This window comes from Equus przewalskii, chromosome 5 (genome assembly GCF_037783145.1).
Source record: "Equus przewalskii isolate Varuska chromosome 5, EquPr2, whole genome shotgun sequence".
Lineage (NCBI taxonomy): Eukaryota > Metazoa > Chordata > Mammalia > Perissodactyla > Equidae > Equus > Equus przewalskii.
Genome location: NC_091835.1, coordinates 75084219 through 75111802, shown reverse-complemented (window position 1 = coordinate 75111802; position 27584 = coordinate 75084219). Strand labels below are relative to the sequence as shown.

Here is a 27584-nt window from a genome sequence, read left to right as displayed (position 1 = left end):
CTGCAGGGCTGGACATGTCCTAGCCCAGACTCTACTCGTGAAGACTTGGCCTACTGTGAGCATCTGCCCGACTCCCAGGAGGACATCACCTGGAGAGGTCGAGGCAGGGAAGGTCTGGCACCCGTGCGTAAAACTACCAACCCTCTGGACCTGGCTGTGATGCGACTGGCTGCCCTGGAGCAGAATGTGGAGCGACGGTATCTACGGGAGCCCCTCTGGCCAGCTCACGAGGTTGTGCTGGAGAAGGCCCTGCTCAGCTCCCCCAGTAGTGCCCCGCAGTGCGCCACTACAGAGATGTGAGTAGCTCCCTCTGCATCCTTGGTCTTGGGGAGCAGGGGTAAGTTTAATGGATCCTACTTCTTATCCAGAGATCACTGCTTTCTCCCTCCAGATCATATGAGATCACCCCTCGCATTCGGGCCTGGCGCCAGACACTCGAGCGGTGCCGCAGTGCAGCCCAGGTGTGTTTGTGCCTGGGCCAGCTGGAGAGGTCCATTGCCTGGGAGAAGTCCGTCAACAAAGTGGTAAGAGGCTGAGGAGCCAGCCAGCGGGGTGGGCGGGGTCACTGGCAGGTGGAGGCTTGAGGGCTCACCCTGCCTCCTCAAACCTTGGTCTAGACCTGTCTAGTCTGCCGGAAGGGTGACAACGATGAGTTTCTTCTGCTTTGTGATGGATGTGACCGTGGCTGCCACATTTACTGCCATCGGCCCAAGATGGAGGCTGTCCCAGAAGGAGACTGGTTCTGTGCTGTCTGTTTGGCCCAGGTAAGGCTTTTGCTCTCTCATTCCCACTCCTGAGCAGAAGTCAGATATTTTCTTTCTCATCCCATTGACCACCAGTCCTGCACATCTCACTTCTTATCATGCTTTCAGTCTCTCCTTGGAAAGAGCTCCAGACTAGGTGCTGGGGGACACCTTGGTTCTGGTCTTTCTTTGGACAAGTTGCTTAACTTCTCTGGCCTCACTTGCTTTCCTCCATAAAATGATCATATTCTTTCTTTTACCTATCTTATAGGGTTATGTAAATAAATTCACATGCTGGCTTATGCATGAAAGTATTCTGAAGTCTCAATCACACTTAGACAAGTAGGGATTGTAATGAAGTGGAGGCTAGGCAGAGTATATCTGCAGCTGTTGGTGATCTCATCTTTTTTCTATCCCTAGCAGGTAGAGGGAGAATTCACTCAGAAGCCTCGTTTCCCAAAACGAGGCCAGAAGCGGAAAAGTAGTTATGTGCTGAACTTCCCAGAGGGTGATGGCCGCCGACGCCGGGTACTGTCAAGGGGCCGAGAAAGCCCAGCAGTGCCTCGGTACTCCGAAGAAGGGCTGTCCCCCTCGAAGCGGCGGCGACTCTCCATGCGGAACCACCACAGTGATCTCACATTTTGCGAGTGAGTGGAGTGAATTCTGGGGGCAACTGGCTCTATCTTTGCCAGAGTAAAGGGCTGGGAGAGGTAAGTGTGTCTGCTTCCTGAGATACAGCCATCACTGTCCCTTTAATGATAGGATTATCTTGATGGAGATGGAGTCCCATGATGCAGCCTGGCCCTTCCTGGAGCCTGTGAACCCACGTTTGGTGAGTGGGTACCGGCGCATCATCAAAAACCCTATGGATTTTTCCACCATGCGGGAGCGGCTGCTCCGGGGAGGGTAAGTAGACATCAGCAACTCACTCAGCTCCTGTGCCACTGCTGTAACTCCTGCCCAGCTCACAGCTCTGCCTCCACCCCTGCCCAGGTACACCAGCTCAGAGGAGTTTGCGGCTGACGCACTCCTGGTCTTTGACAACTGCCAGACCTTCAACGAGGATGACTCTGAAGTGGGCAAGGCTGGGCACATCATGCGCCGCTTCTTCGAGAGCCGCTGGGAGGAGTTTTATCAGGGAAAACAGGCCAATCTATGAGACATGGGAGGTGGGGAGTCACCTTGTGGCATCTCCTTCTGCCCTCCAAACAAAAAACCCTGCCATTCTCACCTGCTGATGCTGCCCTGGGTTCAGACTCAAGTCAGATATAACCCTGATTTTTGACCCTACCCATGGCAGCACTTATATCCTCTTACCCCGACACCCCTTTCTCCCTTCCTCCTCTCGCTCCTCAAATAAGAGGGGCAGAGATGAGGTCCTTCTGGACTGAAAGCCAAAAAAAGAAAGAAAAAAATAATTTTTCCTTTCTGTTTTATTTCCTAATTAAAAATGAGGAGGAGGAAAGAGGTCCCTACTTCCTCCTCCCAGCTTCTTCTCCTTCCCTGTACGTGCCCCGGCATTCTGGGGCTATTTAACAATAGCAATAGTTCTAGTGAATGTGTGAAACCGAGAAACACTCTGTACTGTGTGTGGACCCGCAGTGACGGCCAGTAAAGTGGACTTAACTCCCAAGTGTGTCGAGCCGGACACCGGGCCCTGAACATGCTGCTTCCATGTTCAGCCCCTCCCCTGCTTCTCACTTTCTCTCTCTCGATTTTTCCTTTTCCCTCCTCTCCCTCTTTCAGATTTTCTCTCATCCAATAATGTAAAACTATCGTGTACGGGTTCCTCCATCCATTTCCCCAAAATCTTTTTTTCCCTTCAAAGGAAAAAAAAAGTTCAGAGGTCCCTGTCTTTCTCTCTGTCCTCATCTTCCTGCCAATAGCTATCCCCTCTATAGTGTTGGATACTCCTCACATGCTGAGTTTCTAGCCTTTTCTGAAACTCAGTAGCTGGGGAGAGTGCAGGGAGGCACCCTGGGCCTTCCCGCCTCCTTCCCCACCTCTTACCCAAACCTCCCTCTTGGGAACTCCTCAGGGACAACTACTGCTGAGCTTGGGCACACCCCAAGATAGAGGCCAGGTAGCAATTGACTGGCCTCAGAGAGAGAGAGAGAGAGAGGTGTGTGTGTGTATGTCTGTGTGTGTGTGTGTGTGAGAGAGAGAGGATGCTGTGATTGTGCCCCTGTGTTTGATGGCATCCATTCAGTTTCGCCAAGTGTCTGTTTTTATTCCTACCTTTCCTGTTGTTCCAAACCATCATTTGTCTTTGGGAAACCACAGGAACAGTTTTTCTGGGTACAAGGCTGTCTCTCTCCTCTCTCTCCCAGTCATTTCTGTTCCAGCCTCTTCAAACTGTGCAATCTTTTCAGCAGGAACTCCCTCTCCTTTCAGTGGCTTTGAGTCTAAGCTTTTGCAGGGAGAGGGGTAGAACTGGATCTTTTCCTAATCCCATGAGCTTCTGTGGGTTTAGTTGTGCTTTCCTTCCCTTATCTTCGTCATACCCCAGGACCCCTTCCCCGGCAGCAGAGACCCCGGAGCACAAGAGTAGGGAGGAGGGGTTCTGTGTCCTCCTCTGCCCTCTCTGTGACTATGCCCAAGTTAAGCCCCAACATGTGAGAGGAAAGCTGCTAACTCCCAGCTACAGCCATGGGCCCCTGGCCCCCTGCTTTCCTGCTCAGCAGAGCCCCTCCCATCAGAGATTACGGGTACTTGCACTGGGGAGGTGGCTGCTGGCTGGCCCAAGCGGAAGCTGGGGCATCCAAGAAATGTTCCATTGGTGGAGGAGGAGGGGGTTGCCAGGTGAGGTGGAGCATTCCTCGTACTTCCGGCAGCACTGACTGGCCACTGAAGGGGTGGGGGCAGTGGAGGTCCTGGGGCAGCCCCCTTGTTCCTTTATGCCCTTCTCCCCCATAGCCTATTTCTAAAGTCGCCTTTTCTGTCAGATAAACCTCAAAACTTTTAATTTTATTTGAGATTTTTTTTTTTTGCTTTTAAATAAGAGGTGGATTGAAGAATATTTGAATTGACTTTATATTATGCATAAATATTTATATTTTATCTAAATAACTGCGCTGTAACAAACTTTGTGTTAGTCAAACGTTTGGAACTGTTAGAGTTGGGGGCTCTTCTTTTTCCCCATGGCAGTTTTCCCCTGGTATAAAATGAACCAGATTAATTTTATTGTTGGAGGCGAGGTGGACGGGGGAGTGAAATCTCAACTGTTCCTGCTTTGTGTTCCTCTCCCAGCTCCATCTCTTCCCTAGGGACCAGGCACTCAAGGTGGGGTGGAGTCCTAGCCTCAGTTTGAAGGAGTGGGGGCTGGCGGGGGGTGGGGGTAGGGCATGATTAAAGGGGCCATTTCTCACTTTTCTTTCCTCATGTTCACTGCCCCTTGAGCTAGGTGGATTTTCTCTTCTTGACAAATAAAGAGTATTTGGTAGGGAAGGCAGGTTAAAAAAAATAATAAAACCCACCCCCTGCCCCTTGATTTCCCCTCTCCCTATCAGTCTGGTAACAGGAAGAAACCACACCATCAACACCAACAAGTTTCCGTGTTCCTTTTACAACAAAAGGGACTTGACTTTTTATATAACCAAATGTGGTGTTTTAGTGACTTTTTGATAATGTACAGTTTTTTGTGAATTTAAATTTATTTCTTTCTATATTTTTAGGACCAATCTCATTTTTAATAAGGTTAAAAAAAAAGGAAAAAAAAAGTCTAGAGAAAAAAACTCCTGTTTTTGCCATGTGATGTTCCACAAGTGCAGCTGTAGAAAAGTGCTTGTCAGTTGAATAAAAACCACATTTGATAGAGATTCAAAAGACTCTGTGTATTTCTCTTCCCTTCAACATAGGTTGTCGCATTGCAAGGGGAAGGTGTTAGTGAGTATGACCGATTGGTGGAGGAGACAGCAGGCACGGGAGCAGTGTGCCTCTAAACTTCCAAGGTTTATCCCTCAGTCTCCAAGCGTGGCCTTTCCTGTGCAAGCAGCATCAAAAGCAGAATTTCTGCTCATGTGGATGGAATAGGGTCTTAGTGCTCCTGGCCAAGGTGCTGGTGCTAAGTGGGATTCCATGTACCCAGTTCCTGCCTTGTGAGACATGGCCTTGGCTTCCTACGCTGCCACCTGTGTTGTCGGAGTACCAAATATGGGCCCATCACCGGCGTCCCAGCTTCCACCCATGGATAAGAAACCAGGAGGTAGACTGTTGGGTTTTATTTCAAAACAAAAGTTGAAATAAGACAAAACAAAGCTCTACCAAGCTGTAGGAAAGAGTACAGAATATAAACTTTTTCTGGATAAAGGAAATGTACAAAGTGTGTTTGAGTATAAATTAAACGTAATTCCTGTCCAGGGTGGTAAGTGCCTGCAAGAGCACTCACTCCCCAAACAAGGTGGGTGTCAGGGGATAGGGACACCAGCAACGGGGCGAGGACTTTCTTTACTTACCACCCTCCAGGCTGGAAGTTAGGTTCTGGTGAACCCTCTAAACTAACTGCAATAAGGTAGAGAATGACCATCTGCTTTGAGCCCTAGGAAAATCACAAACTCCCTTTGGCGCATGCCTAACTTCTCAGCTATATGGCAGCCACCGGCCCACTCTTACCCTCTTAAGTTCTGAGCTCTGCTCCAATGCTGGTGTTCCTGGGGGTGGCTCCCAAGCATTAGTTAATATCCTAGGCAGTCATTACACAGCCCACCCCCTGGCCTATCACAGCAAGACCTAACTGGAGAGTTCACACTATGCTAGGGTGATTCATGAGCGAATAATCCCAAAGACGACATCGTAGAAGTAGAAGTAACCAAGAGTTTTTGCATTTGATCACAAGCCCTGTCTAGCCTCCAGCTTCCTAACCCTCGCGAAGAGAAGGAGAGAGTAAAGGAAAGTTGTAAACCAAGTGCGTGTGTCCTTGTTGGATTGTGAAATTGAGGTAGATCTGTAACAAGGACAAGGACGTTCTGGGATGTGCCTGGAGAATGAAGGTTTATTCAGAACACAAGTGGGTATGTCAGGGGAAAGGGCAGTGGTAAAAGGGGGCCTAGCTTTCTCATTACTACAGTCCTGTGGGGACCACCCTAAGGCAGTCCAGCGAAACTCAGCAAAGATCAGAAGGGTGATAGAGCTCACAGGCTGCTCAGCTGCTGAAGGAAGACTCTCCTACAAAAAGGGGCGAAAGCTGAGTAAATATGAGAGATCTGCTAATTGCATGGAAGGACCTAAAATTTGGGGAAAACAGAAATGGAGTAGTTGGTTTAGGATGGGATCGGGAAGAATCAGTGCGACAAGGCACAAGATGTAACACCTGGTCGGTCCTTAGAGACCTGCTTTCATAACACCCACCCTCTTCTCTAAAGCTGGTCTAAGCAGGGCCCAGGGACAACCTTAGACCTGATCACCAACCCAAGTTTATTGCCCTTGGTTAAGAAAGTCAAAGGAGCCCCTTATGAGTGCAGTGCTGCTGCCCTCCCACAAGGTGGGACAAGTGCAGAAGAGAGCAGCAATGGTGGGTATTTCCAGATGACCGGAGTCCACTGTCGGGGATCCCTGCAACACTCCATTCCAGCATGGCCTCTCTCAGCACCTTTGTGGTGCAAAGTAACAACCCACATGTAGGCCCCCAAAGGGGTGATGCTGAAGCAGCAGGGAGTGAGCATGGTGGGCACCAAGGGGTGAAAGCTCACTGATCACTAAGGCAAGGAAGAGGACTGGAATAGGGCTGAGGTGGCCCAACTCAGGGATGGTTGGTAGAGCAGCAAAGTCTAGTCTTCACCCTAAGTGCAAGTAATGTCCTTTTACCGACCTATTACTGACAAGGGCTGTTACCTCTTCAGAGCTACAAGGCTGCCTAGTCTGGGCAGCTCTTCAAATTCTTTGGTTAAAAATAACATCTCTCCCCATCATCATTCCCACATCTTCCCTCACTAAGCTCTGTCACACCCTCCTCCAAAAAGTCTAATCAGCTGGGGTCTCAGTATCATCTGAGATGAGTGGAGCAGTAATAACACTGGCACGAGATGGCACAGGCAGGCTCTGAGCCTAGTAAAGGATTATATCATCTGAGGAGGGGATGCTGCCATGTTCTATCTAACTGAAAACAGAAAAACACAAAGTACTATAAAATATTTTAGGGGCTGGCCCCGTGGCCGAGTGGTTAAGTTCGCGCGCTCCGCTGCAGGCAGCCCAGTGTTTTGTTGGTTCAAATCCTGGGCACGGACATGGCACTGCTCATCAAACCACGCTGAGGCGGCATCCCACATGCCGCATCTATAAGGACCCACAACGAAGAATACACAACTATGTACTGGGGGGCTTTGGGGAGAAAAAGGAAAAAAATAAAATCTTTAAAAAAAAATTTTAGAAGAATATTATGAGTAGGGGTAAGATGTGAAGTGCACAGAGAGTCTGATCTGGGCTCCATGAAGACAGGATTCAGAAAACATTGGGCAGAGGGTTCAAGAGCCCAGGCCGAGGCTGTGAACTTGAAGGCTGTCCTACAATTCCCGTGACACCACTGCCACCACTGGGCTATTTCACGAGAGAAAGCACCCCTGATTCCTTCTCTCTGCATTCTCCCATCTCTCACCCATGTTATGAACTAACTGTTAGAAATGAAATAACTACTCAGGAAAAAATAAGAGTATAACCCACAAACACGAAGAAGAAATTCCACAGTGCCATTAACCACTACAAAGAAAGCTTTAGCTCCCCATCGCTTCCCAGGCCCAAACCTGCTTGATCCACAAACACTCACTGACAGACTCCATTAGGTAGATTCACATGAGGAGAACATACACAAAAGGTAACTTCAGAATTTAAAACAAAATGAAGCAAAATCATGGCCATTTGAACATTTTTTTAAAATACAGAAAAAGCAGAATCAGGAGTTCTGGGAGGCAGAAAAGGGGCAGCAGTGACATTAACAACAGTTTCCACCCGTGAAAGGTCCCCACTGCACCAAACCTCCTAGCAGTGCAAGGCTCCTCAAACTATCAATCAAATGAACAGGATTCTAGATTTTTCTCTTTTTCTTCAAGGCCACTGACAAGAAATCTATGGTGTACTTTCCTTGACTAAGGGCTGGAGACTCAGAAATAAGAGCTACCTACCCAGCCAAACCCTTCTAGAAGGTTACTGAGCTTGGAGCTGTTTTAATTAGATAAGCCCTTCCTGAGGTTGGAAGCACCCATGAGAAAATTAATAGTGGCAATTTTGTCCTTTACACTTAATATGCTACCCATTGTCCCCCACTCCCTTACCCCTAGGATTACAAAGGACAGTCTAGGGGTAGACAGCATTGAGAGTCTCAATTCTGGGATGGGTAGGAGGGGAGGGAAAGCTGGGCCCAAGCTCTCTGTACAGCTTTTTTCCCCCCAATATCATCTCCTTCCTCTCCCTACAGCCAGCCTAATGAACACCTGTTTCTCCATTCTCCAGCATCTGGCTTTCTGTCTGACTGTCTAGTGGAAAGGCACCTGACCGTGAATTTCAGCAAAGGGGAGCAGAACTCTCCATTCAGTGCATGCGGGAGTGACTTGGGAGAAGAGAGGTGTAGGATCTTATTTTCTGGAAAATGGGCAAAGGCTCTCTCCTATGTGTCTCCATGTACAAAGAGTCAGGTCTTGCAGAAGGAGATGCAGGTGAACAGCAAAATGGGGACTTCTTTAAAGGACCCCTGACCTTGTAAATAATGAGATGGGATTTACTGCCCTTTTCTATCCTAGCTCCCTGTTGTCCTTCCACAAGAAGGATATTTTTGATGTCCTGGTTCCCTGGAAAAGGGGCCCAAACATACCAGGCAGGGCAGGTTGCTCTGGACATTTACAGAGAGCCTTGTCCTTTCCCACCCCGGCACTGCACACAGGGGACAGTGCCCCCTCAATCCCTCTGAATGTGTGTATGCATGTGGCATGCACACAACAGCACAAGCCTTTCAAGAACAGCTAGCTCTTGATGTACGCAGAAGTGTCAAAGGTCAAAGCCTGAGGAAAATTCAAGGACCTCAGTTCTGTGCCTGTCCAGTTGCATGAGTGTCAAAAGGCACTGCGGTCCAGGGTTGAGCTGGGAACTCACCAAGTGCTCTAGTACAGGAGTTAGGGGCAACACCGTCTACACCAAGGTTTTTCCACCCTGGTGCTACTGACATTTTGAACAGGATAGTTCTTTGTTGGGGGAGGTGGGGCTGTCCTGTGTGCTGTAGGATGTTTAGCAGCATCCCTGGTCTCTAGCCACTAGATGCCAGTAGCACACAGCCCCCACTACCAGGCATGACAATCAAAAATGTCTCCAGGGATTGCCAACGGCCTCTAGGGGACAAAACCACCTCCTTGAGAACCACTGTCTAGAGGGGAAGCAGCTGGCCTTCCACAGTGGAAGGAGCCTCAGGGGGTTCAACCAGGCCACAACTGGAAAGGCTCTGAGTACAGTGATGTGAGATAAGGAAGAGAGGGGCCTGAGACCCAGGGCAGAAAAGAAGGTCTTCCAGGAGGCAGGAAAGCAAGTAGTCCTGAAAAGCTGTAGCGGGAGAAGACTCCCTCAGAGTGCGTTGGCCTCGGCAGTGAGAAGAATTAGTCAGAAGTCGTAAGTCCATCCTTCTGGAACTTGCCAGGGAAGACCTAGTCTTCATCCAATTTTGGCTCAACGATGGCTTCCAAAGGCTGTGGGATTGTCTCTTTAATGAGCCTCGGTCACATCTCTGCTTTCTGAAGGTAAAGTCTAGTCTTTTCTCCCAGGATGTGGCAGGGCAGAGGGAGGAAAAGCCACTTCCATTGCCTGCTTCATGTTCTACCTGTTCCTTGCCCAGTCTTGAAAAATTCCATATGAAATTTCATTCCAAAAATATTTCACAAAATTAAAAATTGTAAAAAGGCGAAGTATGCAGGCTCTACTGTATGGAAAAGAGAAAAAGAACAATGAGGATGAGAGAAAGAAGGCATAAAATGTGTGAAGAAGAGACGGGATGTGTGACCCAAGTGCTTTATAAAACAAAATATTAAAAGTCTGCATATTTTCTTACACACACACCAAAAAGGTCCATAACTAAATTAGTAAGAAGGGCCCACAGGAGGACCCCTTCATAAGTATTCTAGCACCACACCTTTCTTTTTCTTTTTTGTTTAAGAGAAGAAATAATAACAACTTTTTTAAAGCCTCCTCAAATAAGTCCAACACATTAAAAACTGTTTTTCATAATGATAAGAAGAAGCTCCAGGCATCCTATCTCTTTGCCGTATATATTGCGGTTAAAAACAAAACATAAAACTTTCTTTTCAAAAGAAGGAAAAAGGTGTTTTTGGTATCCTTGAAGGTAGCACACATAGGAAGTGACGGTTCCCCCCAGCTCGGTCAGTAATGGAGGACTGGCAGAGGGCCAGAGTGCAGAGATTTCTTTCTCTAGGCCCAGGCCTGTGAAAAACGATGGCCAAGTGTTGGTTCTTAGCAGGACCCACAGGTGGTCTGCATTCCTGGTTAGCCCTCTGGAGTCTGGGAGCATCAGCATCTCCAAGAATTCATTTGTATTCAACAAAGATGGGAGGAGAATCCTAAAGGAGGCATAAACCAGAGAGGGTAGGGAGGGGGATGACAAATAGGAGAACATGTCTGACTTCGGGCTGCTCAGCACACCCCACCCTTCAGCATGTGGTTCTTACCGCTGTTACTTGTTGAACTGGAAAGAATAGACCCCATGGTCTGAGGGAGCATCCACCGTCACTTGATTTTGCTGGCCATTGCTCTCCTGCACCACAGCCAAGCAGGAGAGTCACCTTGTGCATCCTTTCCTCACCTCCCACTGAAACAGCCTTGCTAAAACCCACCCAGAGCTGAGTGCCCTCCCTGACCTACCCCCCCACCCACACACCTGTGTGAATGCGCACGCGCACATGTGCGCACACGCCACAGCATCACTTCCCCGATATTGAGAGCGGCCTATCCTCTTCCCAAGACATGCGAGTCAACACACACCAGCATCCCGGTAATAACTACTATCTGCCCAAACATGAGGAAGGGCCTCATTCAAGGACACAGACTAAATCTTTCCTTCCTAATGTTCTGCACATGCCCACCAGCCATCTGTGAACACAGAATCAGCATCACTGTGAGAGGAAGACCTTGAGTGGGGAAAACATGCCTCCGTTCCTTTTCCTATTCTCAGTCCAAAGAGATTGGAAGGCTCTTACCTCAACTGAAACACCGGAAGAAGGCACAGGGGTGTACTGGGGGACGTATGCTCCTTGCAGAGCCGCAGCCGTTGGCATGTACTGGCATGAAAAACAGCAGTGAGCTTACAGCAGTGGTTCTTGGCTATTTTTAAGGCACCTGGGGAGCTTTAAAAAACAGTGATGCCTGTCTTCCATCCCCAGAGATCCTAATTTAATTGTGCCTTTTAAAAGCACTTCAGGTGGTCCTAAAGTACACTGGCTTAGAGAGACTTCTACCTACAGGCCTTCCTGTCCTCCTCTTTCCCGACTGTCTCCTGCTTTTCCTCAGTGCACTGCCGGGTCCACCTTTCAGCCCGCCTGTGCACATCAGAATGCAGCAGACCTACAAGAAACCTAATGAGCTCCATCCATTCTTCTTCTTACTATTTTGATAAGGATTTCGAGGAAATATGTGTGAACTCCTACATAAATATGTAGACAGAAACACTGTTTGTTTAGTTTCACGAAGAGGAATCAGTTAAAAGAAGTGGGCTGCGGAGCAGAATGGCTGTATTCCTGGCTCATGGATTACTGTCTTTTTGGTTTACCTCCCATTCTGAGTGGGCCTTCAACGATACTGAAGTGATTCCCATCTTCATTCATAAGTATTTACGGCTGAAGAATATTACAAAGGTATTCCTTGCTTGGTAGGAGTTTATAATCAGAAATATCCTGCTTTACCGTGCCTGTGCTGCTGAGGGACAGGTGGCCCAATTGCTGGGTAAGAGGTCCCATCATGGAGGGAGGCTGGAGAGAAATGGGGTGATCCACCCCTGGTGTCAGAACTGAACCCTAGAGGGAGCAACAAAGGACAGGGTTAGCTGGTGAGCGTCCTGCGAGGCTGCCTGAAGCAGTGATTCATGGCTACCATGAGAGACATTTTAAAATCCCGGGAAATGACAGGTGAGCAGCAACCTAACTATACAACAAGAATAGGCATTCTGCCCATCAGTCTGGAGGGATCTTTGTCTAACAATAACAAACTCAGGGCCAGTCCCATGGCCAAGTGGTTAAGGTCGCACACTCCACTTCAGTGGCCCGGGTTTGCCAGTTCGGATCCTGGGCAGGGACCTATGTACTGCTTATTAGGTCATGCTGTGGTGGCATCCCACACAGAAGAACCAGAATGACTTACAACTAGAATGACTTACAGCTAGGGTATACAAGTATGTACTGGGGCTTTGGGGAGAAAAAAAAAAAGAGGAAGATTGGCAACAGATGTCAGCTCAGGGCCAATCTTCCTCACCAAAAAACATACCTTAAAAAAAATAATAATAACAAACTCAGAATTTAAGGTCATCTGCCTGGGTTACACAAAAGACTGAGCCAGAACTCACACCCACATCTCCTGTCATCAAATCCCATTGTTTTTCTTTACATCAAATTGCCACTTTGGCTTTTGCCCACTTCTGAACACTCACTGAAGGCTGCATGAGGTATGACTGGTGGTGCATCCAAGGTGGGTTAGGTACTTGTAGAGGAGATGTCTGAGTTACTCTCTAATGCAAGCAAACACAAACAAAAATGTTAATTGCCTAGAAACTATGGGTTCGCCCAATGCTTTGATAATATTCAGCAAAACTCAGAAAAAGTTGAAGTGCCCCCTCAGAAAATAGAAATATTAAGAATAAACTGTTTGAAAAATATTAGCAACTCTCATACCCCAAAAAATAACCCAATTTAAAAATGGGCAAGGAATTTGAACAGACATTTCTCTACGAAGATATACAAATGGCCAATAAACACATGAAAGAGTCTCAACATCATTAGTCAGTAGGGAAACGCAAATCAAAAACACAACGAGATAGCACTTCATACCCACTAGGATGGCTATAATTAAAAGGACAGAGCAGGGGCCGGCCCCATAGCCAAGTGGTTAAGTTTGTGTGCTCTGCTTTGGTGGCCCAGGGTTTCGCCAGTTCGGATCCTGGGCACAGACATGGCACATGCCATGAAGGGAAGGACCCACAGCTAAAGATACACAACTATGTACCGGGGGGCTCTGGGAGAAAAAGGAAAAATAAAGTCTTAAAAAAAAAATGGATAGAGCAACAAGTGTCACACACTGTGGGTGGGGGTGTAAAATGGATAGAGCAACAAGTGTCACACACTGTGGGTGGGGGTGTAAAATGGATAGAGCAACAAGTGTCACACACTGTGGGTGGGGGTGTAAAATGGCTAGAGCAACAAGTGTCACACACTGTGGGTGGGGGTGTAAAATGGCTAGAGCAACAAGTGTCACACACTGTGGGTGGGGGTGTAAAATGGCTAGAGCAACAAGTGTCACACACTGTGGGTGGGGGTGTAAAATGGATAGAGCAACAAGTGTCACACACTGTGGGTGGGGGTGTAAAATGGATAGAGCAACAAGTGTCACACACTGTGGGTGGGGGTGTAAAATGGATAGAGCGACAAGTGTCACACACTGTGGGTGGGGGTGTAAAATGGATAGAGCGACAAGTGTCACACACTGTGGGTGGGGGTGTAAAATGGATAGAGCGACAAGTGTCACACACTGTGGGTGGGGGTGTAAAATGGATAGAGCGACAAGTGTCACACACTGTGGGTGGGGGTGTAAAATGGATAGAGCGACAAGTGTCACACACTGTGGGTGGGGGTGTAAAATGGATAGAGCGACAAGTGTCACACACTGTGGGTGGGGGTGTAAAATGGATAGAGCGACAAGTGTCACACACTGTGGGTGGGGGTGTAAAATGGATAGAGCGACAAGTGTCACACACTGTGGGTGGGGGTGTAAAATGGATAGAGCGACAAGTGTCACACACTGTGGGTGGGGGTGTAAAATGGATAGAGCGACAAGTGTCACACACTGTGGGTGGGGGTGTAAAATGGCTAGAGCAACAAGTGTCACACACTGTGGGTGGGGGTGTAAAATGGCTAGAGCAACAAGTGTCACACACTGTGGGTGGGGGTGTAAAATGGCTAGAGCAACAAGTGTCACACGCTGTGGGTGGGGGTGTAAAATGGATAGAGCAACAAGTGTCACACACTGTGGGTGGGGGTGTAAAATGGATAGAGCAACAAGTGTCACACACTGTGGGTGGGGGTGTAAAATGGCACAGCAGATCCTGAAAAAGCTAAACACAGAGTTAGTTCGTGTGTAACTCAACAATTCCACTTCTAGGTATATACCGAAGAGAAATGAAAACACGTCCACACAAAAACTGTACACAAATGTTCACGGCAGTATTATCCACCATAGCCAAAAGGTGGAAACAACTCAAATGGCCATCAACTGATAAATGGACAACAAAATGTGGTCTAGCCATACAAGGGAATATAATTCAATCATAAAAAAGAATAAAGTACCGATCCATGCTACAACATGAATAAACCCTGAAAACATGCTAAGTGAAAGAATCCAGACACAAAAGACATATATCGTATGCTTCCATTTATATGAAATCGTCCAGAATAGGCAAATCTATAGACATAGAAAGTGTATTAGTGGCTGCCAGGGGCTAAGGGTAAGGAAGAATGGGGAATGACTACTAATGGGTACAGAGTTTCTTTCTGAGGTGATGAAATGTTCTGGAATTAGACAATGGTAATAGTCGCATAACTGTCAATATACTAAAGACTACTGACTTGTACACTTTAGAAAAATGAGAATTTTATGGTATGTGAATTATATCTCAATTTTAAAATGAAAAAAAAATTAGCAATGAGAAGCTAGAGAAATGAATCACAACAAGTAGGGTGTATTCCATGAATGTAAGGATTGTTCAAGATTATTAACCCTATAAACGCAAGTCAAACTGAAGGAAAAAGCCATAGTGCAACATTAGCTGCTGAAAAAACAGCTGAGAAAATTCAGCAGCCATTTATTTAAAAAAAAAATCACAAAGTAAAATAGAGACTAGAAAGAAACTACTTACATATATTAAAGGCTATTACCAAAAACTAGCCACTAACATTAACCTAAACAGAGAAATAGTAAAACCGCTGCAATTATAGTAACCTATCTTACAGTGGGGTCAAATACAACTAGATAAGAACACACTTGGCATAAAATTGGAAAGGATGAGAAAACTATTATTTTGCACTGATGGTATAACTGAATACCTAAAAAGGCTAAGAGACTCAAGTAAAAAAACACTAGTAGTACTAAGAGGATTTGGTGACTTAGCTGCATCCAAGAGAGATGAACACAAGTCAACAGCTTTCCATCCATATATTAAGAAGCATCTAGAAATGCTCATAAAAATTACAGAAACCTTGGAATATATTTAACAGGAAAAGTGTTAGACCTACATAAACAAAACTAAAATCTTATTGAAAGACATAAAGATGTGAAAACATGAAAAGAAATACCATACCTTGGGTGAAAAGACTTAGCACTTTTTAAAAAGTCAATTTTCTTTAATGTATAGATTTAACGTAATTCCTATTAAAATCCTTGCATATTTTTTAAAACTAGATTAAAACAAACTTTATACAGAAGAATACATGCCAAAAAATAGCAAAGAGAAGTATGAAAAAAAAGGAGAAAAGGGTTTTGTCTTATCAAATATTAGAACATATCATGTAAGTCACTGTGATCAAATCAATATATTATTGGAATAGGAACAGACCCAGTGATCATTGGAAGAGAATAAAGAATACAGAAATAAATCCCAGTATTTATTACACAACAAAGGTGGCATTTCAATTCAATGGGAAAATAATGGATTATTTAATAATTTGGTGCTAGAACAACTGGTTAACATTCTGAAAGAAAATACGATAGGACCTCTATCTTATGCCACATACAAAAATAAATTCCTCATGATTATACAATTAAATGTAAAATAATTAAGTAAATCTTGGAGACCATATGTACAATAAAGGGACTAGGAAGACCTTTTTAATTAAGAAAGTCGAAAGCTATGAGTGAGGGGCTGGCCCTGTGGCTGAGTGGTTAAGTTCGCGCGCTCCGCTGCAGGCGGCCCAGTGTTTCGTTGGTTCGAATCCTGGGCGCGGACATGGCACTGCTCATCAAACCACGCTGAGGCAGCGTCCCACATGCCACAACTAGAAGGACCCACAACAAAGAATATACAACTATGTACCGGGGGGCTTTGGGAGAAAAAAAGGAAAAAAATAAAATCTTTAAAAAAAGCTATGAGTGAAAAAGCAGACATATTTAGCCATATATAAATTTTAAACTTTTGTATGGCAAAAACTAGTGATTCCCAAAGCATGGTCCCTGGACCAGCAGTAGCAGCAGCAGCAGCATCTGGGAACCTGTTAGAAATACAAATGCTTGCCTCCCATCCTAGACGTACTGAATCGGAAATTCTTGTTGTGGTGCCAGTAACCTAGGCTTAAAATCTCTCCAAGTGAATCTGACACACAGCTAGTCTGATGACCACAATGTCAATGGAAAAAAATTAAATTTGGAACAAAACAGTTGTAACAAAGATAACATTCAGAGGATTAATACTTATAATATACAAATAGTTTTTTAAGTTGGGAAAAGAACAAATAACCAAACAGAACAATCAGCCAAGCATACAAAGTTCAAATCAAAATATGACAATCATAAAAAAAAATGCTTAAACTCAGCTGCAGTCAGGGAAGTACAAATTAAGGTAAGAATGCACTTTATATCCATCAAGATAGGAAAAATTGAAAAAGAGCAATGTCATCTATGGCTGGAGGGAGATGAGTACTCTCATACGTTGCTAGTGGAAACGTGAATTGACACAGCCTTTGTGGAAAGCAATCTGGCAACATCGATAAAACTGAAGGCCATATATTATTCAGCCTAGCAATCCCACTCCTTGCACTCCAGCCCCCAGAAATAAAAGCACTCATATGTAAGGACATAGGCACAAGATGTTTACTGGAGCATCATCTGTACCAGAAAAAACTGAAATCCAAGTGAATGCCCTTCACTGGAGAATAGTTGGAGAATTCTGATATATCTGCAGCATGAAATATAAGGCAACTATTAAAAAAAGAAATAATTAGAACCAAGGATCTCAACATTAGCTGCATCAGAATCACCTGAAGGGCTCATTAAACCTCAGGTTGCTGGACCAGTTTCTAACTCAGCAGACCTGGGACGCAGTCCAAGAATTTGTGTTCCTAAAATTTCCCAGATGATGCTGATACTGCTGGTCCAGGGACCACACTTGGAGAATCACCGGTTTAAGATACTTTTAAGTGAGAAGACTGAAGTGTAAAAAATATATTTAATATGGTCAAATTTTTGTTAAATAAACAATGACTTTCAAAACACCATACATATGTGTATATGCACATGAAGAAAAATATGGAAACTAGTAGGAAATTAACATGAGTTTACATGTTCAGTGGTGGACAGAGAGTAAGAGGGTGCTACTACCGTAGTCTATATATATGTAATGTGGTAACATGTTATGCTTTTATGTAAAATTATTTGTGTGTAATACGTATAAAGGAAAAACCGAAAACAACAAGGAGTTTCCAACCTTGTATTCCTTTGCCTAAAACACTGATCCAATTACCGCCCTTTTTTGGGCATGAGCATACCTGATAGGAAGACACAGGAGATGGAAGATATGGCGAGAGCGCACTCTGAGCAAGCATCCTGTTGGAGGTGATGTTATAAGGAGCTGGGTAAAAGCTGGAGGAACAAACCTCATCAGTAAGGAGTCACAGGAAACCACAAGGTAAGAGCCCCCACTGACAGACATAGCCACTTCCTACTAACTACTGTTTAAAAATCAAGATGACACATCAGAGTGCCTGGACACAGCCTGTTGTCATTTTCAGGTGGCCTGATTATATAAAATATGCTTACCCATTCTGAAGAGCTGTGGTGGGGTCATAGGTCAAGGCCATACCACCCTATAAAGAAACAACACAGTGTTCAAACTGTGAGCACTTGGATGAAAACAGGAGCAAGCTCAGAATGCCAAAGCTGGGGATGTATTTGGTTCAACTGACTAAAGTGAAGTCTGGACAAGTCCCACTACAGCTGTTCCAGAGTTTTTCTGTGTGTGCACGTTGCAAAATCCCACCCAAGACCCACAGTGAAGAGCACATTAAACAGTCAGCATCTCTCAGTTACACACGGAAGCTCTCAAGCCTGCCGCCTAAGTTCACAGAAGTCAGGCCATGGTAATCTCCACTTCACTGTAATGTCCTTAGTACTCCTGTCTCCTCAGAGGTCCCCTTACCATGTCTCCATTCCTTGGCCAGGCTCGTCCATTCTGCACAAATTTTCCTTGGTTCTGTCGTTTCTTTGGACCGCCATCAGCAAATTTGCAAAGCAAGGGATCAGATGGGGCTGCCAAGGAGAAAGCAGACAGGCAGCTGAGTCCCACCTCACTTAGCTCACTCACACTCATGCAAAACTCCTCCAGAATCTTCACTGGAAGTAACAACCTGTGGCCCTCTCAGCCTGATTCCCAGATGCCTCACCTGGTACTCCAGGGGGTGTCTTAATATATTTTCCATTAAAGTGGGTGATGATGGCTTCACACTTCTCTGTGGACTCCATCCTAAGGAGCACAAGAGGGGTTAGGCACTAGCTTCTCCAGGATCTGTGCTCTCCCGACATCAAAGAGAAAGCTCTAAGTTCCCAGCCCCACAAATGCTCCAAAAGCTGTGACTACAGAAACAGTTTCCTCCACACAAATTCAAGGTATCTTGAAGAGGTAACCCCAGCTTCTAATGCAGGTTCTCTTAACTGGCTCCTGCAGGGGTCCTGAAAGGAATAATGGAGGTCTTCACGCTATGAATATTCCGAAGAAGATACTGATGGATGGGCCTAGTATCGTGTCTGGTTCACAAATAAGAGCACAATAAATACGGGCTGTTACCAGTATTTTTTACTACAAAATTCCTAATGGAAATTGTTCCCTCACTCTAATAAAACTGCACAAGCTAAGAATTTGTTAATATTTATTTCTTGCTTCTGGTTATAATTACCAAGGTCGAATTAGCTACTGATAACGTCATTAAGATTTCATGCATCTGTAGGAGGAAAGAGTAGTAAGACAGAGTTTATGGTCCATAGTGATAGAAAAAACAATGCTGGGAACTACTGAGTTAAAGTATCTTCTTGGGCAAAGAAGCCCAAGTAAGGAATCAGAAGATCTAGATTCCAGCGCCAGTTCACCACCCAAAGCTCGGTGAGTTAGGACATGCATAAAAACCTTTTGAACCCATCCTTATTTCACTTTAGAGATAATATTCATCTACCCTACTACACAGGGTTCTACAGATCAAATGAGATAATGTATTTAAATGTATTCTAAAAACTATAAAGGTCTATATAATACAAGGTACAGCATCTTCCCCTCTTTCCATATTTAAAGTAAGTCTTAGTTTATTTCCCATGCCAATAACCACTAAAAATATTAGCCATTCTTGTGAAAGCAGTCACTAAAAAAGGCCTCAAGGGCCGGCCCCATGGCCTGGCAGTTAAGTTCGACACGCTCCACTTTGGCGGCCTGGGCTCGGTTCCCAGGGGTAGACCACCACTCATTGGTAGCCATGCTATGGTGGCAACCCACAACCCACAGACAAAATAGAGGAAGAGTGGCATGGAAGTTAGCTTAGGGCGAAGCTCCCTTAGCAAAAAAAAAAAAAGAAAAAAAAGGCCTCAAATGAAACCCTTTAGAGCAACCACGTTGGGTATCCTAGAGCAGTAGTCTTTTGTTGGGTTACTCCTGCTCCTTAGTCCTTCAAAAGGCTGAGCAAGCATGGAGACATTTAGAAGAATGGCGTTCAGAACCTCAACCTCCTCATAAACTCTTTCCTAAAACTGACCTGCCTGAAGGAGACGTCACGATCACTAAGGATCCAGGCTAAAGTCCTCTCTCACAACGACTCCTCTCAATTTACTTTGCACACATCCCAAAACTCAACATGAGGCACTGATGGCTGAGTTACAAATCTTTTTATAAGTCAAATGTTACCAATTCTTCCTTCCACCAAAGCTGGAGGACTCAGCGAATTGTCAATTAACACATAAAAAAATCAGTTTTGATAATAGATCGCCCTGGTTCTTGGCATGTAATTCAGAAGGAATTCAAAGAATTCCTATTTTAACAAAACTCCATTCCCATTTACTTACTTATGTAAACAAGGTTTCTCAGCATGAAAACAAAAAGTAGCAGTCGAACTGATATTAAACCCCACCTTGTCATAGCTGTAAACATATTCACTGATGGCTACATGACCTAATTAGAAAAGTCTAAACTAAATAAAACTTATCAATTTCATAGAAGCATTTCCAATAAAATTTACTTTATATAAAATAATTTTGTATCAACATTTTAATGTATTTATGCTGTTTGACGCAACAGTGAACTAATAGTTATAAAGATAATTTTCTTATGGGTTAACACATATAGCCCTTCTGGCCACAGGAAAAAAAAGTACAAATTTTTGTTGCAGAGAAGTATGACAGAATGATCCATAAAAAGACTTTCAACTATAAAAATTTTTTTTTTTAAGATTTTAATTTTTTCCTTTTTCTCCCCAAAGCCACCCGGTACGTAGTTGTATAGTTTTTAGTTGTGGGTCCTTCTAGTTGTGGCATGTGGGACGCCGCCTCAGCATGGCTTGATGAGCGGTGCCATGTCCGCACCCAGGATGAGGACCGGCGAAACCCTGGGCCACCAAAGCGGAGCATGCGAACTTAACCACTCGGCCACAGGCTGGCCCTCAGCTATAAAAATATTTACACTAGAATACAATACTGTAGGGAAATGGAATGGAAATACAAGATCAAAAAGAAAAATAGGAACACTGTAAGAATGATATGAGTTATGACTACTAAAAAATAAATGCCCTGTGTATTTTTTAAAATGGATAATTTTGGGTATTAAATTGCTATGACATCTATGCTCTAGATCTCATCTGGATGTATTTAAAAATTATATGAGAGTTTCATTTAAAGTGTCAATATTTATAATTTGCTGGAAATTACACTTTGCAAGAATCTAAATGTATGAAATATATGAAGAAAATCTGTACACATTAATGTAGAAACAGGCAAGAGATTTCAGTTTTTCAAGTCTTCAAAGCCACAGTTCCCAAACTGGTCTCTGAGGCGCCTGGGCCACTGCAGCGAGCTCAGGGAGGAAACACAGCAGCACCTGCTGGATACTGTGTGGGCTACCAACTCTAAACAGTTCACCATTTCAACATGAGATCACCCTACAATCCTGATAACGTATTCTTGCAAAGCTGGTTTTTCAACAGTGGCTATGACAAAAGCAAGTACCATAATTATGAAAACCAATGTATGACAGAAAATGAGGGTGTAAGTGTCCAATGTGCATCCCCGGTTTGAGAGTTGTACATTGTCCAGCAGGTGCACATCCCATTAGTCAGTACAGTGATTTAAGAATGAAATAAAAGTATTTTCTCTTTCAATACATTTTTTCAAATAGCTACAAAATTGTTAGGATATAAACATGTTCTGAGTTGTTTAGGCCATTTCATAATTTAATAAATTGAACTAGTGAGTATTTCTTTTGTATGTATAGGCAAAAAAACTATTGAGACAGCTAAGGTGCCATGAACTGAAAAGGTTGGGAACCTCTGCTCTAAGAGAGTATGGGAGTGAAAAAAGTTGGATGACCACAAGCCTAGGAACTCCCCCTTGGTTATACTTGGGATTGCCAGCAGGTGGTGCCACCAAGAAAGAGTTGGCTCGGGAAGAGGGCCCATTACTTGTTCCCAAGAGCTGAGATGCTCCAGAGTAAGGGAGTGTTCCTGGCCCGGACAAGACATTATACAACAAAAAGGGACCTTCAGATCACTTAGTCCAGTAGCTTTCAAATTTTTTAAAAACAACAGGATCTCTTTTCAAACGAAATCTTAAAATAAATAAAAGCAGAACTATTTCTTAGGCAGACTAGGGGAGGCTGAAGCCCTACAACGATGACACCTAAGTGCAGAAGAGGGCACCTGGAGAACCCGGCCCTCCAGGGGACACCTGAATAAAACCCCTCATCCAAGCCACCCTCCACTTGAGAGTGAGCCGAGGCTCCCGAAGGAAGGACTGACACCACGGGGGCAGGTAGTGGCACAGTTGGTTCTAGAATCCAAGTCTCTCGAAAGATCTGAAAAGGTAGACCAAATCTTCCTCTTCGTCCTACTGATCTCGACGCCAGAAGGATGAGGGCTGTGCCCCACCACCCACGCCTGTGAGACCTGGGCAAATCCCCTCATACCGGAGATTGTGCTTTCCTTATCTATAAAATGGAGAACTAATACTTATTTCATGGGGTTGCTATAAAGACTAAGTGAAATAACAGGATGAGAAACCACTCGGTAAACTAGAAGAAGATACGGAATTATTTTCTTCTGGTTGGGTCTGGATCAAAGGGACAAAGCTAGAGCAGCAGGAAGCAGTGGGGAAAGGATAAAGAACTGGCGGGAAATGGGTTTGTGAGTATTATGACCTATCATTAAATGAAATTTTTATTTACTGTCAAGTACTTTTGGCCAACAGTTTGGTCCTCTGGGAGAGGGGGCACAGATTTTTTTGTAACCTAAGTGACACTCTTTATTAACCTCATCATTTCCCATTCTTGGCATCTCTCACCTTGCAAAGCCAACCCCTCTGCTGGTCCCACTGGTGTCTCGAAGGATTCGAGTGGAGATAACCTGGCCAAAGGGCTTTAGCATCCCCTCCAGTTCTTGCTCATCCATTGACAGTGGGAGGTTTGATATGTATAAATTTGTGGGGTCCTGCTCCTGTTGCTATGGAAATAAAAGTGAGAAGATAAAGCTCACATCTCTTATTCCTCTCCCACCCTCAGCCCTTATCCACAAAATGACATCTTAGAACAGAGACAGTACGAAGGGTCCCACATAAACAAAGGGAACCTTAACAACTATTTTGTAACACCTAGAGTCCCACTACCATGGATTGTATATCCAGGCAAAAAAAAAAAAGCATATATAATATTTCTAGTACTGTCCAAGCCCCTAATACAAGTCACTGATGAAGTTTTGGCTGTCTCTTTAAGAACAGGCAGAGCAGCACTCCCCCTCCACCCGCCAACAGCCTGTCCCAGGGCTGGATTCTCTTGGACCGCCTTGCTCCTGGCTGGATTGTTTTGAGTAATCCCCCCTCCCCCCTCTTCCGGCCACAGCAGACTCCTCTGAGTAGGAATGCTGTTCACTCTCCAGTGGAGGGAAAGCAGGAAGAGGGGACAAGGGGAAAGGGAAGGCAATGTGCTGGGGGCTGCACTAAGGGCCAGATGTATAGCTCACTGGGTCACCATGGAGCCCTGAAAACTCCAGTCTCACAGGAACCCTACACTCCACTGTCAGAGGACTTTTCTCCAGAAAGAAGAGGTGGAAGAGCCCTTCCAGTGGGCAGAACATGTAAAATGACAGTAACTTCCCATAGCTGTGTTGTTTTTTTTTTTTTTTTGAGGAAGACTAGCCCTGAGCTAACATCTGCTGCCAATCCTCCTCTTTTTTTGCTTAGGAAGACTGGCCCTGAGCCAATATCCATGCCCATCTTCCTCTGCTTTATATGTGGGACGCCTGCCACAGCATGGCTTAACAAGTGGTACATTGGTCTGCACCTGGGATCCAAACCAGCGAACCCCAGGCCACCGAAGTGGAATGTGAGAACCTAACCACTGCACCACTGGGCCAGCCCCTCCATAGCTGTATTTTTAAGAACTTAAGCAGTCACTCTGTCCTAGACAGTGGGTCACCAGCAACCTCAGTCCCTCTTCTGCCTTTCCCTTCAGGGTTTCCTTTTTCTTTAACCATTACAGAAGAGGGTAGCTGGCAAGCCTGCCCCATTGGCTCCACATAGCGTATTCACAACGATTTCAGAGAGGCAAAGGGGCAATCCCACCCAAGCAAAGAGGGGAGAGAAGAGCCTCTAGTTCTCTAGCAGTCCAGATGAAAACAAAGCTGGAGACAGATCTGAGAAGGAGGGACAGCCTCCTTCCTTACTGTGGCCTCCCTTTCCCCAACACCCCACACACAGGGAACAGTTTTGGGAGGTGGAGAGCATTGTTCTGAAATTCTGAGTTGCACAACTGGCTTCATCAGAGAATGTTGCAAAACTACCCCAAGCTGTCTGGTAGGGAAGTGGGGCCAGAGTGGAGATGAGGAAACAGCAGGAGGAAGGGAAGAGGCCTTTTGACCCTCTCGCCTGCTTATAACACTTGATGAGAGGAACAGAGCCGACAGAGCTACCTGCCACAGATCTGAACACCATCTTCCTCTAGCAGCCAAGAGTGCTCAGTGGGACCCTAGCCAGGACTGTGTTTGGCCAGATATAGTCAAAAAGCACTGCAGACAGGTCTTCCATCAACTGCGTGCTTCTTCAACCCTCTGGAGCCTCGGAACTGAACCTTTGGTGGTGACCACACCTCTCAGAGAAACAGACACGGGGCAGTACCCTTACCTTTGCCATCTGTGCCTGCACACCGTTGGCTTTCAGTGCTGTCACAGCCTTCTGGGCTGCTGAAGGACTGTCAAAGTCCACAAAGCCATAGCCTGGAACGGGGAAACAGCATCACTGGGAGGTAGGGGGGCATCAGGGATGTAGGAGACCCAGGCTTTTTAGGAGACAGAGGAAGCGTTATGATCCATGTAACACAAGTGGGAGGGAGAAAGAGCAATTAAGACGTTTCAGGTAGCTATCCCTGTGCTCTTTGAACCCTGGGAGATTGGGCCTGCTTTACAGCTGAGAATGCCAAGGGCAATGAGGTCCTTGTGGTGTCCTTGCCCTTCTCCCTCCCCTTAAGAAATCTGATGTTTTGGGAACTAGGCTCTTTTAACAATCCACAGTCCCCCTTCACTTCTGAAAGAACCCCCTTCTCTTTCCGAGCCACACCCTGGAAATGCTAGGCATGTAGGGAAAACAGTCTCTTCACTGCAGATAACCAGCCACCTGCCAGAAGAAGCCTCTCCCCACCCCAGCCGACAGCCCTTTCCCTCCTTCCACTCTTCCATCCCCATCTACAACTGCTCAAAACCCCAACAAAGACTCATCCTCACAAAATATATCTACCATGTCACCCCCCGAACACACCAAAAGGTATTTACGATGCTTTGCTAGAAATAATCTCACCTACCCATATCCACCATTCAATCCAGGGAAACAAGAGGTCCAAAGTAAGCCCAGGAGACTCAAAGGCACTCTGTGCCAGCTTCTAACCTTGGGTCCCCAAAAGAGCACTTTCAGCTCTAGCTACCTGGTCACCCAAAAATCTAAATATCTCAGTCTTTTAAGCCTGAAGACCTTAGAGAGACTCCTCCCTGGCACTGGGTACTAGGGACTCTCGGCAGTAAAGAGCAGAGCCAAGCGATGGCCTCATTCACAGCTGCTCCACCTCCAAGGACAGCTGTTCTCTCACCTTTGCACTTGTTTGTGGTCTTGTCTAGTATGGCCTTAGTGGAGACAATCTTGCCATATCTAAGGGAGAAGAAAATGCAAAGTGATAATCTGGGGGAAGGTATTTAGAACAGCACAGAGATTGAAACAGCTGGATGAATCCATGCCCTTTCTGTACTCCCACTAAGACAACTGTCCCTACTCAAACTTTAATGAAAACAAAGAAGAAATGATTTTAAAATGTCACACTCATCATATATACTTATTCCCTAAAGGTGCCTACAAGAAATAAGGTAACTGTGGGCCTTACAATACCAACACATTTCACTCTTCTTTCCCAACTAAGACTCAGATACCAGCTGGAAAGAGACTACTGTCTTTTTGGGAAAGAAGCCTGGCGATGTCCTCATAGCAGAGCGTGTAAGGGCAGAGCTCTGGCTGGAATTCTTTGAGGACTAAAAATAATCCTTGATATTACTTATCTTCCTTGGGACAAACACCATTCCTCTTATGAAAAATCTATAGACATCTCTCTTTTCTGACACCCCATTCCCTACCCCTCTACTGGCCCCCTCATTGAAGCCAAATTGCTTTTGTTCAAATCCTGGTTCTGCCACTCTACAGCTATGTGTGATCTTGGACAAGTCATTTAACCTTTCCGTGCCCATCTTACCATCCGTAAAATGAAGATAGAATTTCTGGGAATATGAAATGAGTTCATGACTATAAAGCACTAACGTCTACCACATGGTAAACACGTGAAAATTCTCAACTGCTATTATTATTATTATGTTCAAAGGACCTCAACTTTAAACTGCTGCGAATGGCCCGCCCTCCTGCTTTACTGTATTCTAAGACTTGTATTTCTCATCGTCAAGATTTGGGAGTGTGTTAGGGAGGGGAGTAGGCATAAGACCAGGCGCAACAGCAGTGCTGTGAAAACTATCCAAAACTTGAGGATAAGGCAAAATGAGGACTGCATACCCTTTTGATGCCATTCTGGAACATTGTCTCAAAGGCTCATGCAAGGTATATTTCATTATCGGGGGATGTTTCTTTGTTGACTTACTGTTTACTACAGATTAGTGCCCTGACTTTGTGAAGATACATACTAACTTGTAAATTTTCATCCAGTAGAAATGCAAATAATTTCTGTCCAACAGAAAAGATAACCCCAAAGGTTGCTATTTTATTGTCCTGCAGGATGCGAACCAGCTTTGTACGTAACCTAGCAATCTTATCCCAACATTCTTTCTTCGGGACCTATAAATACTCAGTCCCTCACATGCTCTTTGAATGCATTTTACCATCCTGCTGGTTCCCTCATTAACGAGTAAAAGAAATCTTTGGCATGTGTTCACCTATATTTGTATGAGAGTCACCTTCTTCAACTTTTTGAAAATTATGCTTTGGCAGCAGAGTTGTGTGGATTTCCTCAAAGTGCAGCAGACGAGCATCACAGGTCAGGGATTAGACCAGAAGTATTCCACTAGAAAGAAGTCTCTACGTCCCACGCCGGGAGGGTGAAGACATTAAGAGACAGAACAGAAATCACTAACAGAGTCAGAAGTGCAAGATTTAATTGGAAATAGTTGGCAGGGACTCAATTTGAGACCAATATCCTGAACAAGCACTTTTTCCTACCTCTCCTCTCATCCCTAAAGAACATATGATGACTGAGGCATTTATTTCACTCCTTGGCGGCCTCTCACTGATTTTTTTCTTCTGTGACCCACTGGATTAGACAGAATAAGCCAAGCAACACCCTGGAGGCTGGGAAAAGAACATACTAAAATGGGGGTGAGGTTGGATGTGGCGATCCTAGCCTTTCGGGGCTAAAGACTTGGATTCTTTCCCAAATTTAGGTAAGGAAAGGGATGCATGGGACCGCAGGCCAGAGGACACACATGCTGCTATCCCTATCAAGGCCCCAGGGTGGAGCCTGCTGTGGTCTGAGCAGCCTGAGACTTTGAGCTCAGAATTTCCACTGCAGCTGGCAACAGCTGGGTCGCTCCTGCTCCTTCCTCCTCGGAAGAAGGAGCCCCTCCAAGAGAACCAGGAGTTCCAGTCCCAGACGGCACGCCTCTCCTTCCTGCCCACCAGGCTTAGGATCCAGCAACGCTTACTTCCCCTACAACCCAGAGAGACAACTGGGACAAAGGCAGGAAGTCCTTCTATGCATGGGAAACACCCCTCCTAGAAAGGTTTAACTCCCAGCTCACAGCACCCACCAGTGTTCCACCCACCTGTGCTCCTCAGCCTCCGTTTCGTCATGACTCACGCAGCACCTATTCTCCTCTGCCTCCTTCCTACTTC

General features: G+C 45.3%; 2 protein-coding genes across 74 annotated transcripts in view; one reads left to right on the top strand and one right to left on the bottom strand.

Moving 5' to 3' along the window:
* BAZ2A (bromodomain adjacent to zinc finger domain 2A) overlaps positions 1-4568 on the top strand; it is a 33744-nt gene extending 29176 nt beyond the window's left edge. For 40 of the 49 annotated variants that reach the window (XM_070621685.1, XM_008541353.2, XM_070621679.1 and 37 more), the window contains 6 exons: positions 7-296; positions 392-524; positions 618-764; positions 1164-1390; positions 1506-1649; positions 1737-4568. In XM_070621685.1, coding sequence (XP_070477786.1) covers positions 7-296; positions 392-524; positions 618-764; positions 1164-1390; positions 1506-1649; positions 1737-1902 — 1107 coding nt within the window. In that variant the 3' untranslated portion in view covers positions 1903-4568. The remainder of the gene's footprint in view (positions 1-6; positions 297-391; positions 525-617; positions 765-1163; positions 1391-1505; positions 1650-1736) is intronic. The other 9 variants (XM_070621700.1, XM_008541346.2, XM_070621691.1 and 6 more) reach the window with 1 other exon arrangement.
* Positions 4569-4948: 380 nt separating this feature from the next.
* The window catches only part of RBMS2 (RNA binding motif single stranded interacting protein 2), an 83971-nt gene continuing 61335 nt past the window's right edge, over positions 4949-27584 (bottom strand). For 9 of the 25 annotated variants that reach the window (XM_070621724.1, XM_070621726.1, XM_070621731.1 and 6 more), the window contains 12 exons: positions 25291-25349; positions 24336-24427; positions 22503-22660; positions 18359-18438; positions 18115-18224; positions 17736-17782; positions 17465-17558; positions 12367-12444; positions 11627-11737; positions 10925-11005; positions 10397-10482; positions 4949-9633 (listed from right to left, as the gene is read on the bottom strand). In XM_070621724.1, coding sequence (XP_070477825.1) covers positions 10402-10482; positions 10925-11005; positions 11627-11737; positions 12367-12444; positions 17465-17558; positions 17736-17782; positions 18115-18224; positions 18359-18438; positions 22503-22660; positions 24336-24427; positions 25291-25349 — 991 coding nt within the window. In that variant the 3' untranslated portion in view covers positions 4949-9633; positions 10397-10401. Of the gene's footprint in view, positions 10289-10396; positions 10483-10924; positions 11006-11626; positions 11738-12366; positions 12445-17464; positions 17559-17735; positions 17783-18114; positions 18225-18358; positions 18439-22502; positions 22661-24335; positions 24428-25290; positions 25350-27584 lie in introns of all 25 variants that reach the window. The other 16 variants (XM_070621733.1, XM_070621730.1, XM_070621734.1 and 13 more) reach the window with 6 other exon arrangements.